The sequence below is a fragment of the Meriones unguiculatus genome, chromosome 3, assembly GCF_030254825.1.
Source record: "Meriones unguiculatus strain TT.TT164.6M chromosome 3, Bangor_MerUng_6.1, whole genome shotgun sequence".
NCBI lineage: Eukaryota > Metazoa > Chordata > Mammalia > Rodentia > Muridae > Meriones > Meriones unguiculatus.
Genome location: NC_083351.1, coordinates 75,745,903 through 75,766,498, shown reverse-complemented (window position 1 = coordinate 75,766,498; position 20,596 = coordinate 75,745,903). Strand labels below are relative to the sequence as shown.

The 20,596-nt window shown below is 38.3% G+C and overlaps 1 protein-coding gene across 6 annotated transcripts in view; it reads left to right on the top strand.

Annotated features, from left to right (window-relative positions):
• The window catches only part of Exoc4 (exocyst complex component 4), an 817,398-nt gene that overhangs the window by 84,442 nt on the left and 712,360 nt on the right, over positions 1–20,596 (top strand). For all 6 annotated transcript variants that reach the window (XM_060380213.1, XM_060380214.1, XM_060380218.1 and 3 more), the window contains exon 6: positions 1,385–1,628. In XM_060380213.1, coding sequence (XP_060236196.1) covers positions 1,385–1,628 — 244 coding nt within the window. The remainder of the gene's footprint in view (positions 1–1,384; positions 1,629–20,596) is intronic.

Below are 20,596 nucleotides of genomic sequence, written 5' to 3'. Positions count from 1 at the left end.
CCTTCCTTCTTGTCTCTGACAACTTACCTTCTACTCTTTTTCTAGGATTTTGACCACCCTAAGTATCTCATTATAAATCAAATTATTACATATTTATCTTTTGTGACAGTCTTATTTTACTTAGCATGCTGTATTCAAGATTCATCCATATTGTAGTGTGTCAGGTTTTCCTAGTTTTAAAGTGGAGTGACATGCCACTGTTGATATAGCTGACTAATCTGTTCATGTGTTGGTGAGCACATGCTGCCATTATAATAATGAATGCTGTGAATAAAGAACCTTTATGGTTATATAGATGTGTAGTTGAGAAGCATGCTCATAATAGATGCTGGTTTAATTTGGAGCTTTGCTGTCTTGTCTTTGTTTGACTTATAGGCATTTGCAGGGTATATAGGTTACATGGATGCTAGAACACAGACTGCAGTCCTCGTGATTGATGCACCACCTCTCCAGCCATAATGTGGCTTTTATAATGTGGTTTTAGTAGGGAAAAGGTTCTCCAATCATGAGCTAATCCTTTTCCCAACTGATCATGGGGGTTAAGAACTGCTTCTGTTTTAGGCTAGTTCCTCCTTTTTGAGACCAGATGGTTTGGGTGGAAATATCTATCGGGATATTAAAACTTGGCTTACAACTTGTCAGAAGGTTTTAGTTGATTACCTTTTCAAAGATAATAACACACACATATACACACAGATACAGTCTCTTCTTTTCTCATTCACTTTTCTAAGGCCTCATTATGTATGCTAGGCTGGCTGGAATTTGCTGTTTAGCCAGGCTTAGTTTTGGTGTCCCTATGTCTCAAGTCCCTGGTTGCTGGGATTACATGGTATGGGTCACCATGCCCACTCACACATGTGTAAGAAAAGTGGGAGGCCTTTTTGGTTATTTAATCCCTCTTCACTATTGTTTTTTTTTCCATCAAACTCTTCTCATGTGTGTTTTATGTATATTTCTATTAATTTCTTTTTTATTTATTGTAGTTATGTACCTTTGCCCCTATATATATATATATATATATATATATTTATAAAATCTTTTATTCCTGCTGTTTATTACTTCTAAATAATGAGTAGGAAGTTGAGGCTTCTGTTTGAGTCTGAACACCACATATTGTATTTTAGAGACAACACGTATTTAATTTATCAGCAGACTTGGGTCAAAGTAGTCTGTGTAAAATTGGAGATTTACGTCTCCCTGCATAATTGCTTACTAACCAATTGGTTTGAATTGAGGGCTGCTGCATATTACTATGTAACTTAATAGAAAATTTCTCTGATTACTTTAAGAGAATAATCAAAGCAGTGGTCTTTACTAGTCTGCTGTGTTGTTGAATTAATGTAGAAACTGGATCTAATGTTTCTGCTGTTCTTTTCTTTTGTAGCGAGGGAGATGAGCCTGCAAGACATCAAGGAGGACTCAGAGTGTGATCCGGAGGAGAACAGCACACTTTTCATGGGAATCCTTATTCAGGGGCTGGCCAGACTAAAGAAGATTCCTGAGACAGTAAAAGCCATTAAAGATCGTTTGGAGCAGGAGCTAAAGCAGATTGTGAAGAGATCAACCACCCAGGTGGCAGACAGTAGCTATCAGAGAGGAGAGAGCCTCACTGTGGACAACCAGCCAAGGTAGATAAGGGTATAGTCTGGGGTTGCTATCTTTTTATTGTATACTTTCAGGGTGGGGAGTAAATAGTTATCTTCAATTGGGATTATTTTCTTGAGCTGAGGATACTGTATTCCATACATACTCAAGCCAGGCATGATCTGTCTTGTTTTTGATTCATTGGGAAAATTTAACCTATTGTTCATATTCACAGACAATGAATGGGACCTGTTTTTTAATAAAGAGTGTTTATTATCACATATTGTAATAAATCAACAGCAAGGAAGAATGAAACAGTTGTAAAACATGTGCTAGTTACCAAGCTGTTTTTGAGATTATTTATGTATATTCCTTCATTTATTTATTTATTTTTTTTAGTGCTACTCTGTGAGCTAGTTATTATTGTCCATATCTTATAATTAGCAGAACTAAGACTCAGAGATAGTAATTAGCCCAAGCTTATGTTTAGTGGCTGAGGCTGACTGGTTTTGAACTTGAATTCAAAGCTACATTGATTATGAAGTCTGTAGTCTTTCTTTCGTCTTGTGTTTTCCTTTTCATCTTGTGGTGATATTTTTGAGTAGGAAAATATCAGAAATTTCTTAAAACAACAAATAGGATTTATATTTTGAAGTTTTTATTTCATAGGAGAACATGGCAATTATATTCTGACCCTAAGCTGTGGCTGTTATATACTGGGAGAACATGTTTGTATTGTGTGACAGTATTTGAAATTAAGACTTAGTTAAAAAGTCCTATTTGATTATAAAGTGGTAATACATAATGGGTGATGCTTTTCTTAATGTACTGCTATAGAGATTCTACTGTTTTAACATGCACGCATTTTAACAACAGACATTATGTAAAATTAAGAAGAAAGATTACTAACAAAGCCTAGACTTTCTCAGATTTCAATATTTTGGAAAAGCTGATATATTCTATTCATTTTTTTGAAATCATTTTGTATATATAAATAACACTTATACTGACTTGAAAACCCCTAAGCAATAATCCTCTTATGAACTTCATTTAAAAGTTCTGTAATTGATAAAAGACAAATAAAGGGAGCAATCCAAGGTGGCAGCGACCAGTGTGCATCGTATCTGAGGGGCAGAGAATCTGAAACTCTGAAATTGGTGAGTGGAGGGGCAGCTGAAGCCAGAACATCGACATCAAGGTTTTCAGGGCAAGAGGGGACAACCATTAAGCTGAGACCATTTGGACCCAGGGCACCTGGGGCCTGAGAGTGGCGAACATTCCATTCGATCCCTCTGTACTTCTCCTTGACAGGCCTCCCTCCTCCCTCCTCTTCTGCTCCTAGCACAGAACTCCCTGCTTGGTATCTGAGACAGACAGTGCAGGTCTTCCAGTCCCTCAGTGCCTGGCTGCCAGCTGTACGGGCCACCCAGGTCCACCAGGCCAACCAGGGCCGTGGCTCCCTGCGGCCTCCCAGAAGGCATCTGGACTCCCAGATTCTGCCACTGTGGCTGTATTCCCAGCGGGCTGCTATGCCAGCCTCCATGTTCTGCGTCTGTACCACCACTGAGCTGACAGATCGCCTACACTTGCATTTGTCCCAGCAGGCCTAAATCTGAGAGTAAAGAACAGGGGGAACCCCTGCGCTTTCCAATTAAACCTGCTATAGAGTGAGTGTGCCTTCAAGTAAGTATGTGCAGAGCCCCAGATCCAGGGTGCCTCTATGCTAGCAACCAGATATCAGATTCCTCCCACCCACACATCCACTGTGGGCAACATAGGCATTCTTAGGACAGCATTCTCAACATTGAAGCCCCTGTTCTGCGGATCTGCCAGCTGAGTTCAGGCGAACAACTCCTGGAGCCCAGAGAGATCTGAATACCAGAAGGACAGTATGACAGGCCTATAGGCCACTGAGGTATTCGGGGAATCTGAGCATGCTCATTGCGCCCAATAAGCATCCACACTCCCTCCTGCACCTTCATCTCCCTCCCACCCCTTGCCTTCTCACATTCCAAGCATCTACACCCTGTCCTTCAAGGCACACTTCCACATACACGGTTGCTTGTGCACACTTGTGCATCTGTGCCTGTGGCCCTACCTCCATTAAGTAGAGCTGAAACACCAACACACATTCTCAAACCAGCGGACCTCTCCCATCTTCTGAAGAATACGCCAGACACCAGAGAAAGACGGACCCAGTTTGAAGTACAGACTCCAGGAACAAACAGTGAAGGTTACAGATAAGCAGATGACCAGAGGTCATTTAAAGAAGACACCCAATGGGAGGGATAAGATGGTGGCACCAGGAGAGAGCAACAATCAATAAATGGGAACTCATGAACCTGAAAAGCTTCTGTAAAGCAAAGGGCACTGTCATCAAAACAAAACGAATGCCTACAGATTGGGAAAGAATCTTCACCAACCCTTTATCTGACAGAGGGCTGATCTCCAGTATATATAAAGAACTAAAGAAGCTGAAAAGCAACAAACCATGTAATCCAATTAAAAAATGGGTAACAGAGCTAAACAGAGAATTCTCGATAGAGGAATATTGAAGGGCAGAGAAACACTTAAAGAAATGCTCAACCTCATTAGCCTTCAGGGAAATGCAAATCAAAATGACCCTGATATTTCACCTTACACCCATCAGAATGGCCAAGATGAAAAACTCAAGTGACAACACATGCTGGAGAGGTTGTGGAGAAAGGGGAACCCTGTTCCACTGCTGGTGGGAATGTAAACTTTTACAACCACTTTGGAAATCAATCTGGTGCTTTCTCAGACAACAAGGAATAGCGCTTCCTCAAGATCCAGCCATACCACCCCTAGGCATATATCCAAAAGAGGCTCAAGTACACAATAAGGACATTTGCCCAACCATGTTTGTAGCAGCTTTATTTGTAATAGCCAGAAACTGGAAACAACCCAGATGCCCCTCAACTGAAGAATGGATATAGAAATTGTGGTATATCTACACAATGGAATATTACTCAGCAATGAAATATAAGGAAATCATGAAATTTGCAGGTAAATGGTGGGAAGTGGAAAGGATCATCCTGAGTGAGCTGTCCCAGAAGCAGAAAGACACACACCGTATATACTCACTCATATAGACATATCTTATAGGATAAACCTACTAAATTCTGTACATCTAAAGAAACTAATCAAGAGGGAGGACCCTGACTAAATGCCTAATCCGTATCCAGAACGGCAAAGAGGATGGACATCAGAAGAAGAAGAAAACAGGAAACAAGTTAGGAACTTGCCACAGAGGACCTCTGAAAGCCTCTACCCTGCAGACTATCAAAGCAGATGCTGAGACTTATGGCCAACTGTTGGGCAGAGTGCATGGAATCTTATAAAAGAAGTAGGAAATAGTAAGATCTGGAGAGGACAGGAACTCCACAAGGAGAGCAACAGAACCAGAGAATTTGAACACAGTGGTCTTTCAGAGTCTCTTGTTCCAACCAAGTACCATGCATGGAGATAACCTAGAACCCCTGCACAGATGTAGCCCATGGCAGTTCAGTGTCCATTGGCTTTCATAGTAATGGGAAGAGAGACTGCTTCTGACAAGAACTGATTGGTCTGCTCTTTGATCACCTCCCCCTGAGGGGGGAGCAGCCTTACCAGGCCACAGAGGAAGACAATGCAGCCACTCCTGATGAAATCTGATAAACTAAGATCAGAAGGAAGGAGAGGGGGACCTCCCTTATCAGTGGACTTGGGGAAGGACATGCATGAAGAAGGGGGAGGGAAGGTGGGATTGGGAGAGGAAGAGGAAGGGATTTATGGGCGGATACAAAATGAATAAAGTATAATTAATAAAAGTTAAAAAAAACCATACCCAACAAAAATCAGGCTTCACTATGGCTTCACCAGCACCCCCAAAAATCAATGGATATTTCAATTCATCAAATCAGAAAACATTCAAGAAATTGAGGATGCCAGGAAAAGATGAAACCTGGGAATAATAAAAATAGATGAAAAAGAAGATTCCAGGCTCCAAGATCCAGAAAATATTTTCAAGAATAATGTAGAAGAAAATTTTCCAAACTTAAAGAGATGTCCATAAACATACAAGAAGCCTATAGAACACTAATTAGACTAGATCAGGAAAGAAACTCCTCATGTCACATTATAGTCAAAACACTAAACCTACAGAACAAAGAAAAAATATTAAAAGCAGCAAGGGAAAAAGGCCAAGTAACATGTAAAGGTATACCTATAAGAATCACAGCAGACTTCTCAACATAAACTGTCAAATCCAGAAGGGCCTGGGCAAGTGTCATGCAGAGTTTAAGGAACCACAGATGCCAACCCAGACTACTCTACCCAACAAAGCTTTCAATCAACAAAGATGGAGAAAACAAAATACTCCATGAGAAAAGTAAACATAAACAATATGTACACAACAACTGAGCCCTACAAAAGCGACTACAAGGGAAAAGGAAAACTCCAATCCAATGAAAACAACTACACTCAAGAAAACACAGGATATAGATAACTTCACAACAAAAAATTAAATGAAAACAAGCAATGAAACACAGTAAGACCACCAACTCCACAATTAAAGGAACTGACATTCTTTGGTTAATATTATCTATCAACATCAATGGACACAAGTCTCCAATAAAAAGACACAGACTAACAGAATGGTTGTGGAAACAGGAACCAACATTCTGCTGCAGAAAAGAAACATACCTCTGCAACAAAGATAAACACTACCTCTGAATAAAGGGCTGAAAACTTGCTTTTCAAACAAATGGACCCAGAAAACAAGCTGGGGTAACTGTCCTAATATCTAATAAAATAGACTTTCAACCAAAATTAATCAAAAAGTTGAGGAGGGGTACTTCATTCTCATCAAAGGAAAAATCCACCATGAGGACATCACAATTCTGACCATATAGTTGGTTACAAAGCAAGGTGCAACAGATTCAAGAAGATTGAAATAATCCCCTGCATCCTATCTGACCACCATGGACTAAAGCTGGACCTCAAGAACAACAGAAATAGCAAAAAGCCTACACACACATGGAAACTGAACAACTCACTCCTCAATGACAGCTGGGATAGGGAACAAACAAAGAAAGAATTTAAGGACCTCCTAGAATTCAATGAAAGTGAAGGCACAACATACCCAAACTTATGGTACACAATGAAAGCAGTGCTAAGGGGATTCATAGCACTAAGTGCCTTCAAGAAGAAATTTGAAACATCTCATATAAGTAACTTAATGGCTCACCTGAAAGCCCTTGGAAAAAAAGAAGCAGAGGATTAGACAGCTGGAAATAATCAAACTTAGGGCTGAAATCAATAAATTAGAATCAAATAAAACACTTCAAAGAAGTGTGTAATGAATCCAGGAGCTGGTTCTTTGAGAAAATCAAGGAGATAGATTAGCCAAACTGAAAGGCAGCGAGAAAGTATCCAAATCAGCAAAATCAAAAACAAAAAGGGGGACATAACAACAGACACTGAGGAAATTCAAACAATCATTAGGTCTTACTACAAGAGCCTATATACCATAAAGTTTGAAAATCTAAATGTGATGGACAATTTTCTTGATAGATTCTGTTTACCAAAATTATATCAAGATCAGATAAATAAATTGAATAGTCCTACATTTTCTAAGGAAATAAAGGCAGTCATCATCTCCATTCCAAAAAAAAGCCCAGGTCCAGATAGTTTCTGTGCAGAATTCTACCAGACCTTCAAAGAAGAGCTAACTCATATTATCTTTAAACTATTTCACAAAATAGAACCAGTAGGAACATTACCAAGATCATTCTATGAAGCCACAGTCACCTGATATATAAACCACAGAAAGACCCAGCAAAAAAAGGAGAACTTCAGACCTGTCTCTCTTGTGAACATTGAAGCAAAAATACTCAATAAAATACTTGCAAACCGAATCCAAGAACACATTAAAGATATCATCCACCATGACCAAGTAGGCTTAATCCCAGGCATATAGGGGTGGTTCAATACAGAAATCCATCAGTGTAATCCACAATAAAAAAAAAAAAAAAACTGAATGAGAAAAACTATCATCTCCTTAGATTCTGAAAAAGCATTTGACAAAATTCAACACCCATTTGTGTTTGAAGTCTTGGAGAGATCAGGGATACAAGGCATATAACCTAAACATAGTAAAAGCAACATACAGAAAGCTTATAGCCAACATCAAATAAAAAGGAGAAAAACTTAAGTCAATCACAGTGAATCAGGGACAAGGCAAGGTTGCCCACTCTCTCCATATCTCTTTAACTTAGTACTTGCAGTCTTATCTAGAGCAATAAGACAACTAAAGTAGATCGAGGGAACACACATTGGAAAGGAAGAAGTCAAAGCATCACTGTTTGCAGATGATATGATAGTATACATGAGTGACCCCAACAATTCTACCAGAGAACTCCTGCAGTTGATAAACACCTTCAACAATGTGGCTTGATACAAAATTAACTACACACTCACACACACACACTCACACAAAATCAGTAGCCCTCTTTTATACAAAAGACAAAAGTGCTGAGAAAGAAATTAGGGAAACAACACCCTTTACAATAGCCACAAATTACAAAGTACCTTGGTGTGACTCCTACCAAGCAAGTGAAAGACGTGTTTGAAAAACACTTCAAGTCTCTGAAGAAAGAAATTGAAGAAGATATCAGAAGATGGAAAGATCTCCCATGCTCATGGATTGGTAGGATTAACATAGTGAATATGGCCATTCTACCAAAAGCAAGTTACAGATTCAATGCAATTCCCATCAAATTACGAACACAATTCTTTACAGACCTTGAAAGAACAATTCCCAATTTCATATGGAAAAATAAAAAACCCAGAATTGCTAAAACAATCCTGTACAATAAGAGATTGTCTGGAGGTCTCTCCATCCCTATCTCAAGCTGTACTGTAGAGCAACAGTAATAAAAACTGCATGGTACTGGCAGAGAAACAGTCTGGAGGATCAATGGAATTGAGTAGACAACTCAGAAATTAACTCACATAGACACCTGATTTTTGACAAATAAGCAGAAACAGTACAATGGAAAAAGACAGCATCTTCAACAAATGGTAGTGGTCTGACTGGATGTCTACATGCAGAAAAATGCAAATAGATCCCTATTTATCACCCTGCACAAAACTAAAGTTTAAGTGGATAAAAGACCTTAACATAAAACCAGACATACTAATCCTGTTAGATGCTAAGCCAGAAGGAGGACCCAGTGTAAGATGATCAATCCTCACTCAGAAAGATAAATGGGATGGACATAGGACGAAGGAGAAAACAGGGAACAGGACAGAAGCCTACTACAGAGGTCCTCTGAAAGACTCTACCCAGCAGGGTATCAAAGCAGATGCTGAGACTCATAGCCAAACTTCCGGCAGAGAGCCAGGAATAACAGGAAAGAAGGGGGAGATAGTAAGACCTGGACAGGACAGGAACTCCACAAGGAGAGCAACAAAACCAAAATATCTGGGCCCAGGGGTCTTTTCTGAGATTTATACTCCAACCAAGGACCATTTATGGATATAACCTAGATAACCTAGAACCCCTGTGCAGATGTAGTCCATGGCAGCTCACAGGGACTGTCTTTGACATGAACTCAGTGGCTGCCTCTTTGATCACCTTCCCCTTAGGGGGCAGCAGCCTTGCCAGGATAGGATATCATCATGCAGCCAGTACTGATGAGACCTGATAAGCTAGGGTCAGATGGAAGGGGATGAGGACTTCCCCTATCAGTGGACTTGGAGAGGAGATGAGAGAGGGAGGGTGGGGTTGGGAGGGAATGAAGGAGGTGGTCACAGCTGCCATAAAAAAATGAATAAACTGTAATTAATATAAAATATTAAAATTTAATTAAAATAATCATGTTAAAAAGAAATAGTTAAAAAAAGAAAAAAAAGCCTTAAAGTAGTATGTGTCTACATTGTGGAGTGTGTAAAAACATGGTGGAAGAGCATGTGTTTTGTAGGGCTCTGATAGTGTCAGAGCTGCTTTCTTACAGGGTTTGTTTGCTTTAGATGAGGCTAGTAGTTATGATGGTTAGTAGAAAATCTCACACATCCATCTGCATGCCAATACACATTTATTATTGATGGCTACGTCAGTGTTCATGCTTTTCATTACTCATGTAATTGGGAGAAGCTAGGGAATAATTCAGAATAGAAGTTTGCTTTTCTTCCTTGCTTGGTGCCTGGATTTCTGCGAAGGCCTTTTGCCTTTTTGCTAATGAATACTTTAAAATTCTGCTTTGCTATTTGCTCTGTTGTTGCAAGTACCTAGACTGAACTTTCATAGGGAAATTACATTACTTTAAAATATAAGGGAAATAAAGCAAAGGGCACAGATCAATAACTTTCCTGCAGCTCTCATTATAGTTGCCCTAAAAACATTGTGTCTTTCATAGGATTTTGACCTCTTCCTCTTCTGCAGCCTCAGCTATTTCCAGAATTCAAGACTGCAGATTACACCAGCAGAACTAGAAAGTTTGCTCCTTGCCCTGGGAAATTCTAAGTAGTTTCCTGTGAGGAAGGAGTCAGCTGCAGGGTGTTATGTCTCTCTCTCTTTCTCTTTCCCTCCTTCCTCTTCCTCCTCCCCCTTAATTTTTCTTCTCTTCTTTCTCCTCCTCCTCCTTTTTTCTTCCCTCTCTTCCCTTTTTCCTTCTGTCCTCCCTCCTTCCCTTTCTCCCTTTCTTCCTTTCTTCCTCTCTCCCTCTCTCCCTTTCTCCCTTCCTCCCTTCCTCCCTCCTTCCTTCCTTTCTTCCTTCCTTTACATTGCTTATTTAGAAGCAAACCAGTGGTTCATATTCTGCTTTTTGTTTATTTTTTCCTCTATAATATCCCTTTTTCTGAAATCTAAAATCTACATATTTGTGGGTAGAACCCTTTAATATGAAATAAAATACCACAGAGAAAACAGTTATTTAGGCTAAACCATATTAGATCAAAGACTCAATTTTTGGACTGGAATTTCAGACGACTGATAATTCTGAGCTGACCGCTGGTAGCTAGTTTCTGGTAGTTATAAGGTGCCTTAAAATGTCTGAAGAATTAATTCTCTTGAGTTAATCACAGTCATTCAAAAATAATGACCACTTTTGTTTCTAGGGGGTTGGAATGTTAAAAAGGATATTATCAAATAATTCCTTGAGGCATTCATGATGTTTATGTGTCTGAAACTTTAGTGAAATATTAGTGACATCTGTTGGAGGGGGGGAATAGAACCAGAGCAGCACTATTAGTACCATTATCACTGTTATTTTATACTTCAAGATTGTTATGGCTGGAGATAGAAGAATCTGCTTTCCCTAAGCAAAACTGGAAAATAGGCTAACGTCTCCACCCATTTCCAACATGTACATTTTCTGGTCTAACCCTAATGAAATAACTTATTCTAAAACATTTATATTCAAAGGCAACTCTGAGGCAAGACATCAGTACTCTGAGTTTCACTAGAAGTTCATCTTCATTTTGTTAAATATATTGTAGTTGTCATGCATTGCAGGCCTCTTTCCATTTGTCTTATGCAAAGAGAGTTAATGTTGTGTGACATTTTGTTGGAAATGGAGATTGAACGATGCTGTTGAATTCCATTTTGCTTTAATTTCTGCAAAGCCAGAATACTTCCTTTATCAGCTTGAAAAAAATTTTTTTGTGACCTTTTTATTTCATATTTTTATTTTTCAAACTATTCATTTTCAATTCATTGGAGAAATATTTTACCTTTTCAATTCTGTCATTACCTTCAGTGTTTATAAGCTTTTGCACATTGTTAAAGGTAAATACTCAAAAGCTGTTAGGATTCTGTTACTAACTTGAAAATGTTAACTCAGGATATATGCCTTGCTAACCTCACAAAACCGTTGTTCCCCCGCAAAGGCAAGGCAGTATCTTCAAGATGACAAGTGTGGACTGCAGCCTCTGTAGTTTAATACCAATTCCTTCAATTTTTGCTGTCTTATTGTTGATTATTTCCAAAATGCTATTCATTGAGATTTACATATCATTTTTATGTTAAAGAGGCAGAAGAAGTTCTATAATAGTTCATATAAAAACCAAAAACAAGAGGAAAACATTAAAGGAAAAAATGTTCTTATCGTTATTAAATCATGTCAAGATTAAGTAAGTGAGCCATAGGAGGGGGTGGTAATTAGAATGTATATGACAGCTACTTCATTCGGTGTGTATGTGAAGGCAAAAGCCCTGATGTACTGGTAAACTGGGTGTGGGCGAGGACAGGAAGAAACCGTTTTGCTGTCTTCGTAGACCTTTAATGTGAAGAAAGTGAGAAAAGCAAAGAAAATTACATGTTTTGTACAACGTGTTTTTAAGAGGATGTTATATGGAAGATATGAGAAGGTAATACATGTCAGTGTTAAAAGTAGTAACTTCAGTAGTAAAAGTAGTAGTTAAAAGTTATAAGTTCTAACTTATAACTTATAAGTTCTTGGTCCCCTCCATGTTAAAAAATAAATTTGTCATCTCATTTAAATAATAAATTATTTTATTTAGAAGAAATTACTGGTATTGGAATGCTTCTATAGGGTTTGGATAATTCATGGAAATAAATTTTAGTATAGAAAGACATCATAGATCCACAAGGCTTTGTTTTGAAAATATTTTAATGTATGTATCTATCCATGTATATTTGGATGGCTATCTATATATCTATGTATGATCATATCTAGAAAAAAGAAAACAGAGGACTAATTTGTCTCATTTAGTCCCATAATTTTATACCCTAGTAGAGTGTCCACCAGGCTTATAATAGGTGTTGAATACAAGAATGAATTCCACACTGATTGATTATCTGCTATAGATTAGATACTAAACTAAAATGCCAAATAAGTGAGACATGGCGCTGTCATCATAGAGTTTAAAGGGGAAGAAAGGAATGCTCAGATTAGTATATTTTGTAAACTATAGTAAAAGGTGTAGGAGACAAGATGAAGGTAGCATACAAGCATATGCCTTGGTCCATATCAGGAAATGGCTTCTACCACTGTTATTTTGAAAGTAAAGTAAGGCATGTTTTTTATTTTTACTAGTTGTAGTTGTCAAACTCATTTATTTGATAGCACCAACTTGTTTTTCTAGTTGTGCAATTAGCATGACATCAACATCTCAAATGTGAGAAGGAAAAGTACCAGACCCTTGCCTAGTCATTTTCACAGTTTACACTGACCCCAGTGGCTTATTAAATTTTGATGAGAACTGCCAAGTGTACTTTTCTTAGAGATGCACATTTTCATGTTATGGATAATGTTTCAGAGTTGCCATATTCCCTTGCCAATACATTATATTGTCTGGCACTTTTATATTTGCCAGTCTGAGAGGTAAAAACTGCTATTTCTAGTGTGGTTTGGGTTTGCTTTTTCTTGTTATGAGTGAGGTTCAGTTTTCATTTGTATAACAGTAAGTTGTTGTGATGTCCTGGATTATGTCTGAATGTAATGCTTCAGAATAAACTGGGCTGAAAATAGGTGCAGAAAACAAAGTAGACAAAGGATACTTACTTTAGCAGGGTGCTGGGTTAAGGGTGGCTCATTATCTTGTTACTTCAATTTTTGATGTTTTCCTTGTGCATATTCAGAGGCCTAACAGATTATACACAGCTACTAAGTGAGTAGCAGATAGTTTTTAAACAGAGTAGATATTATAGACCAGGGATCTTGCTACTCAAAAATGGCACAGAGATTTAAAACTCTTGAATCATTTCTCAGATGTTCTGTTGAATGTTTTTGGATTGCAGTTGACAATGTATAACTCATATCACGAAAGGAACATCAGATATGTGAGGACTACTTTATGTATACATGGTGTTGAAGGAGGGCCACATACATCGAATCAGATCATATTTACTGTGCTGGATCGTAGCGTGCTGTTCACTCTTTTTATTTCTGCCTGCTGTGAGTGTATCCTATAATTGATGGTAGGGTATCTTTTTGCTTGCTGTAGAATTCTAACACTGATCATTATTCATTTTAAGGTTTTTTCCAAGGTTAGTATTTGTCTTACTTACTATCACCTTCCCCACCTCTGTCTCTCACCTGTGAAGGCTATAGGATTTTCAAAACTGTATTTGGATTATTCTTATACAGTTTAAAATGTGCACCTTCACAATGTTTTTAAGATCCGGAGTCTGGAACTCAGTAGGAGGACCTACTGATGTAAAAAGGTGTTTTTATAAAGTGGCTTGAAATATGAGGAAGTTGGAATGCTCATACGCCAAGGTTAACTATGTAGTACAAGTGCAGTCTTTGTGGCAGGAGAAAGAAATAAAATAATTTTCCCGATTTCCTTTAGACCTGTGGCTGGAATCAGGTTCTAGCCAAGGAATGCGTTTTCTTTTCAAATAATAGCATTTTCTTTCTTTTCTTCTCTCTGTGTTAGTTACTCTTCTCCCAAGTATCTAAAGTGCAATACTTGGTAGAAATTGTTCACTTTACAGAAAAGTCATTTAAGAGCAGCTTTGAAGCAAGGTCAGGCATTTGTCCTTGTGGGCTTCCTGTAACCATTCCCAGGCACTGCATGTAGCACCTGGACATGCTTGGAATCAGTAAGGGCCTCCATGTGATTTAGATGAAGAGTTAATTCAAATCAAAGCAAGCCGGAAGCAAGTAAATTTAACTTCAGTGATTATGATTCCATTTGATTGAATCTCTTCTTTTGATTATATGTATCAGTGAGATCATGCTTTAAATACATCCAGCTAGTAAATATTGAAGGGTATGAAGAATGAACCAGGGAGAAAGTAAAGAAACGCCACCGTGCTTTAACTCATGACTGTATTGTTTTGTTTTGTTTTTTAAACAAATGAAAAGAAAAGGTTGTTTTTAGTGTGGGGCTTATCATTAACTAAGGTAGGTAATTCATTACCATGGAGTATTTTAGGAAGACTTGAATAAATAAAGTACTAACAGCTCTGTAATAGATAAAGTGAGTTAGTAACATCAGTATATGTGTTCACAATTATTTGTAAACATCAAATTGGATAGCTGTCTCTGTAGTTGTATATTGTCATTTGCCTGTAGTCTCTAGAAAAAAGGGCTTGTGATTGAGTGGGCCGAAATTAGCGGTCAAGAATAAATTTATTAAAGCTTTGTTTTTTAGTTTACAGAGTTTAAAACCAGCCTGCTCTTGCTGTCTCTTATTTATCAGGTTTAAATTAGAGATTGGACCAGTTAAGAGAATAATGTTTTATGGATTGTTGTAACTTTATTTCAATGTCACATTTCATGCTTTATCAGGGTCACCTCACAGACAGACAGACAGACAGACAGACAGACAGACAAACACCCTTATCAAGTGAGAATTTCTTCTGGGTGATGTGTGGAGCGATACCAGTATGATTAAAGCTCCTTCACTTCACTTATAGTTCACTGATAGTTCAGGCTATCTGTACCCTTTTGGCTCTTGGCCTACTTTCTTGTTAGATGGGGATTAACTTTGTGTTTGTGGTTTAGGATCATGCCTAATACTTTTAAGAAATAAATAACTGTGATAAGGAGAAGAAGACAGTATTTTAATACGAAATGGGAGTGAATAAGCTAGAATGTGGTCACAATGCATAGGACTCTCTACCTATGCACTTGAGTTTGCAAAGCAGATTGCCATCTGATATCTCACCGAATGAGTCTCACAACTGTCTTCATTACTGGAGGGCCTTTATTATTAATACCAAATTTACCCAAGGAAATGTACAATCTAAAATAATTTGGTAAGTCAGAAAGCTTGCTGGTGGTAGACTTAAAGATTAGAAGTTACTTCTTCATCATGTTAACTTGTTACATGGGTTCTACATGACAGCTAGTAATCAGCCACAGATCAGAATCAGTTCCATCTACACTGACTTAATAGTCTAGAAGAGAAGAGGCAGGGTTAGAAGAAAATATACTAGGGCTGTTTTCATAATTCTGAGACGAGAGATTTTAAGAAGGTGGCAGGGTAATAGTGACAGTAGAATGAAAATACTTTCTTTTAGGAGAGTAGACAGGTTAGAAGTTTAGAGACTCGGTGGATACTTAGATCTGAGGGAGAAGAGGTGAAGGTTGTTCTCAGGGCAAGTGTGAGTACTGATGTAACATGGAGAACTAGGTTTTGTGGAGGATATGATGAGTTCCATTTAGGTCATCTTCAGTCTTAGGTATGTTGATCACTCATGAAAGTGATCCAGGGATTATGCAGGCAGGTCCTTGCAGATGATACTGAAGTCAATGTGATGCGTGACTCACTTACTAATAGACCTGAGGATACAGAAGAGCGCATGACATCTATAGAGGAAGTTTTGAGATGGAGTTAAGGGAGAGGAAAGCAGCAGCTGTGAAATGTGGGACCAGTAGGAGACTTTTTGAGGCGGAGACCTTCTCCTTTGCCAGTGGAAGCAGTTGCTGCATCTCATTGAGTAAAGACTGTCTACTGTATGGAGCAAACCATTACTGCTGCTATAGGAAGAGGTGTTTTAGTACCTGACAAGCAATGAAATCCTGCATGTAATAAGGCAGAGGCAGCATAGATAATTCTACTGGCACTCTTGCCAGCCTTGGTTCCTTGGAATTGTAGTCCAAATATCTCTCTGACCAGTACTGATAAATTATTTCCTTATTCAACTAGAAAGAAGCATCTGGATAAATATTTTCTGTTGATCTCTTATTTTCTTTTTTTTTTCTTTTCAAAATTTAATTAATTGAATTTTCATCTCTGTCACATGTCCCTCCCTCTTCTCCTCCCCGTCCCACTCTCCCTCCTGCATTCCCTCTCCCCTATTCCTCGAAGTAGGAAAACCCTCCTTACCCAGACACCCCAGCTCATCTGTTCATATAAGGACTGAGTTCCTCTTCTTCCCCTGTGGCCTGGTAGGGAAGTCCCATCAGGGGGAAGGGATCAAAAAGCAGGCAACATAGTCCATGTCAGATATATCCCCATTACCCTAATTAGTGGCCCCACCTGATGCTTAAGATGCCCATTGGACTTAACTTCTCGGTGTCTGTGCATTGTAGTATGTCTGTCCTGTACTAACTGGCTAATATCTGCGTATAAGTGACTGTATACCACATGTGTGTTTCTGGGTCTGAGTTACCTCAGTCAGGGTGAATCTGTAGATTGCCTTTGATAAGATGGTTGTTTTTACTGTGTTACTCCAAATACTCCATGAGCATGGGAGATCTTTCCATCTTCTGGTATTTTCTTCAGTTTCTTTCTTCAGAGACTTGAACTTCTTATCATACAGGTCTTTGACTTCCCTGGTCAGAGTTACCCCTAGATACTTTATATTATTTGTGGCTAGTGTAAAGGGTGTTGTTTCCCTACTTTCTTTCTCAGCCCATTTGTCATTGGTATACAGGAGAGCTATACAATTAATCTTGTATCTAGTCACTTTGCTGAAGGAGTTCTCTGGTAGAAATTTGGGTTCACTTTTGTATACTATCATATCATCTGTGGTGATAGTTCTTCCTTTCCAATTTATATCCCTTTGATCTCCTTTAGTTATCTTATTGCTCTAGCTAGAATTTCAAGTACTATATTGAAGAGATATGGAGAGAGTGGGCAACCTGGTCTTGTCCCTGATTTAAGTGGAATTGCTTTGAGTTTCTCTCCATTTAGTTTGATTTTGGCTAGCTGCTTGCTGCACATTGCCTTTATTATGTTTAGGTATGGTCTGTGTATACCTCGTATTGCCAAGACCTTTATCACGAAAGGGTGTTAGATTTTGTCAAAGGCTTTTTCTGCATGTAATGAGATGATCATCTGATTTTTTTCTTACAGTTTGTTTATATGGTGAATTTATATGGATGGATTTTCATGTGTTGAACCATCTCTGCATCCCTGGGTTGAAACCTACTTCATCATGGAAGATATGTTTGCTGTGTTCTTGAATTTGTTTTGCCAAGTATCTATTTGAGTACTTTTGCATCAATATTCATAAGGGAGATTTGTCTGAAATTTTCTTTTTTGTTGGGTCGTTGTGTGTTTTAAGTATTAGGATGACTGTGGCCTCACAGAATGAGTTTGGTAATGTTCCTTTTGTTACTATTTTGTGGAATAGTTAGCTCTTCCTTGAAAGTCTGGTAGAATTCTGCACTAAAACCATCTGGCCCTGGACTTTTTTGGTTGGGAGACTTTGATGGCTGCTTCTATTTTCTTAGTGGTGATAGGACTGGTTAAACTGTTTACCTGCTCTTGATTTAACTTTAGTAAGTGGTATTTATCAAGAAAATCATCCATTTTGTTTGTGTTTTTGAATTTGTGGTTTACAGGTTTTTGAAATAAGATCTAATGATTCTTTGGATTTCCTCAGTGGCTGTTGTTATGTACCACTTTTCATTTCTGATTTTTTTAATTTGGGCACCGTCTGTCTTTTAGTTAGTTTGCCTATAGGTTTGTTTATCTTGTTGATTCTTTGTTCTCTTTGTTTCTGACTTATTTATTTATTAATTTTTTTTTTCAATTGCAAGAGAGCTTTATTATGAGAGCAATCGAACTTGGGACCCAAATCTTACTGATGCAGCAGTAGAAAAGTGGGACCCCGAGCTCTGAATGAACAGGATTTTTAAAGAGAAAGCCTGTGATCAGGGGGTTTCCATGGCAGCAAGCGGGGGGGGGGGGCACAAGCCTTGGTGTTACAGAATTGGGTAAAGTTTAGCAGGGCAGGGTAACCTTTTCTGAGGCACACAATCACAATGGCTTAGGAATATAATCACAATGGCTATATTTCTAAAGCATATCTGAAACATTGGGGAGAATTGTCCCACCCAATTTCCAACTGATTCCCATTGATTGTTGCCAGGGAGTTTGTCTCTATTTTCTTTCTTTTTTAATTTTATTTCACTTTATTTATTTATTTATTTATTTTATTAATTAAACTTTATTCACTTTGTATCCCCCCCCCCCGTGGTTCCCTCCCTCTCCCATCCAAATCCCTCCCTTCCTCCACCCTCTGCATGCATGCCCCTCCCCAAGTCCACTGATAGGGGAGGACCTCTTTTCCTTTCTTCTGATCCTAGTCAATTAGGTCTCATCAGGAGTGGCTGCATTGTCTTCTTCTGTGGCCTGGTAATGCTGCTTCCCCTTCAGGGGTAGGTAATTAAAGAGCAGGCCAATCAGTTCATGTCAGAGACAGTCCCTGTTCCTATTACAATGGAACTCACTTGGAAACTGAACTGCCATGGGCTCCATCTGTGCAGGGGTCTTAGGTTATCTCCATGCATAGTCCTTGGTTGGAGTATCAGTCTCAGGAAAGACCCCTCTGCTCAGATTTTTTGGTCCTGTTGCTCTTCCTGTCCTCTCCGGATCTTACTGTTTCCCACTTCTTTCCTAAGATTCCCTGCACTCTGCCCAAAGGTTGCCCATAAGTCTCAGCATCTGCATTGATAGTCTGCATGGCAGAGCCTTTCAGAGGTCCTCTGTGTCAGGCTCCTGACTTGTTCCCTCTTTTCTCCTTCTTCTGATGTCCATCCTCTTTGCCTTTCTGATTAGGAATTGAGCATTTTAACCAGAGTCCTCCCTCTTGATCAGTTTCTTTAGGTGTCCAGATTTTAGTAGGTTTATCCTATATTATATGTCTATATGAGTGAGTATATACCATGTGTGTCTTTCTGTTTCTGGGATAGCTCACTCAGGATGATCTTTTCCAGATCCCACCATTTACCTGCAAATTTCATGATTTCCTTGTTTTTTTTAATTTCTGAGTATTATTCCATTGTGTAGATCTACCACAATTTCTGTATCCATTCTTCCACGGAGGGGCATTTGGGCTGTTTCTCACTTTGTTTCTGATTTATTGATTTCAGCTCTGAGTTTGATTATTTCCTGACATCTACTTTTCTTGGGTGTGTTTGCTTCTGTTTTTCTAAAGCTTTTAGGTGATCTGTTAAGTTGCTGATATTGGATCTCTCCAATTTCTTTATGAAGGCACTATGATCTTTCCTTTTAGCACTACCTTCATGGTGTCACATAAGTTTGGATAAGTTGTGCCATTATTTTCAATGAATTCTAGGAAGTCTATAATTTGTTTCTCTATCTTTTCCCTTACCCAGTGATCATTGAGCAGGGAGTTTTTCATGAGTGTTTACGGTTTTTGCTCTTTGTGTTGTTGAAGTCCAGCTTTAATCAATGGCAATCTGATTAAGAACAATGTGTTAATTTAATTTTTTTGTGTTGGTTGAAGTTTGCTTTGTGACCAACTATATAGTCAATTTTGGAGAATGTTCCATGTGGTACTGAGAAGAAAGTATATATATTTTTGGCTTGGGTGAAAAGTTCTGTAGAAATCTATTAAGTCCATTTGTTCATGACCTCTGTTAGCTTCATTATTTTTGTATTTAGCTTTTGTCTCTGATCTGTCCATCGGTGTCAGTGGAGTCTTGAAGTCTTTCTCTATTGTAAGCAATGTGTGATTTAAAGTTTAATAATGTTTCTTGTACGAATGCTGGTGCTCTTGTATTTGGGGCATAGATGTTCAGGATTGTGATGTCCTCTTGGTGGACTTTTCCTTTGATGAAAATAAAGTATCTTTCACCATCTCTTTTGATTAATTTTGATTGAAAGTAATTTTATTCAATCGAATGTCTACTCCAGCTTCTTTCTTGGGTACTTTGCTCGGAAAACTCTTTTCCAGCCCTTTACTCTGAGGTAATGTCTTTTTTTACTGTGTGTTTCCTGAATGCGGCAGAATTTTGAATCCTATTTCTGCAAACATTCTGTTAGCCTGTGTCGTTCTATTTAAGAGTTGAGTCCGTTGATATTGATATTTCCTTTTATTGTGGAGTTGGTCGTGATTGTATGTTTGTTTGCTTGTTGTCTTTTGGTTTTGATGTTGTGAAGTTATCTATATATTTTGTTTTTTTAGGTGTAGTTGATCTCATTCGGTTGGAGTTTTTTTTTTTTTTTTTTTTTTCCCCTAGTATCTACTGTAGGGTTGGGTTGATACATAGATATTTTTAAAATTTAGTTTAGTCTTGGAATATCTTGTTTTCTCCACCTATGATGATTGAACGTTTTG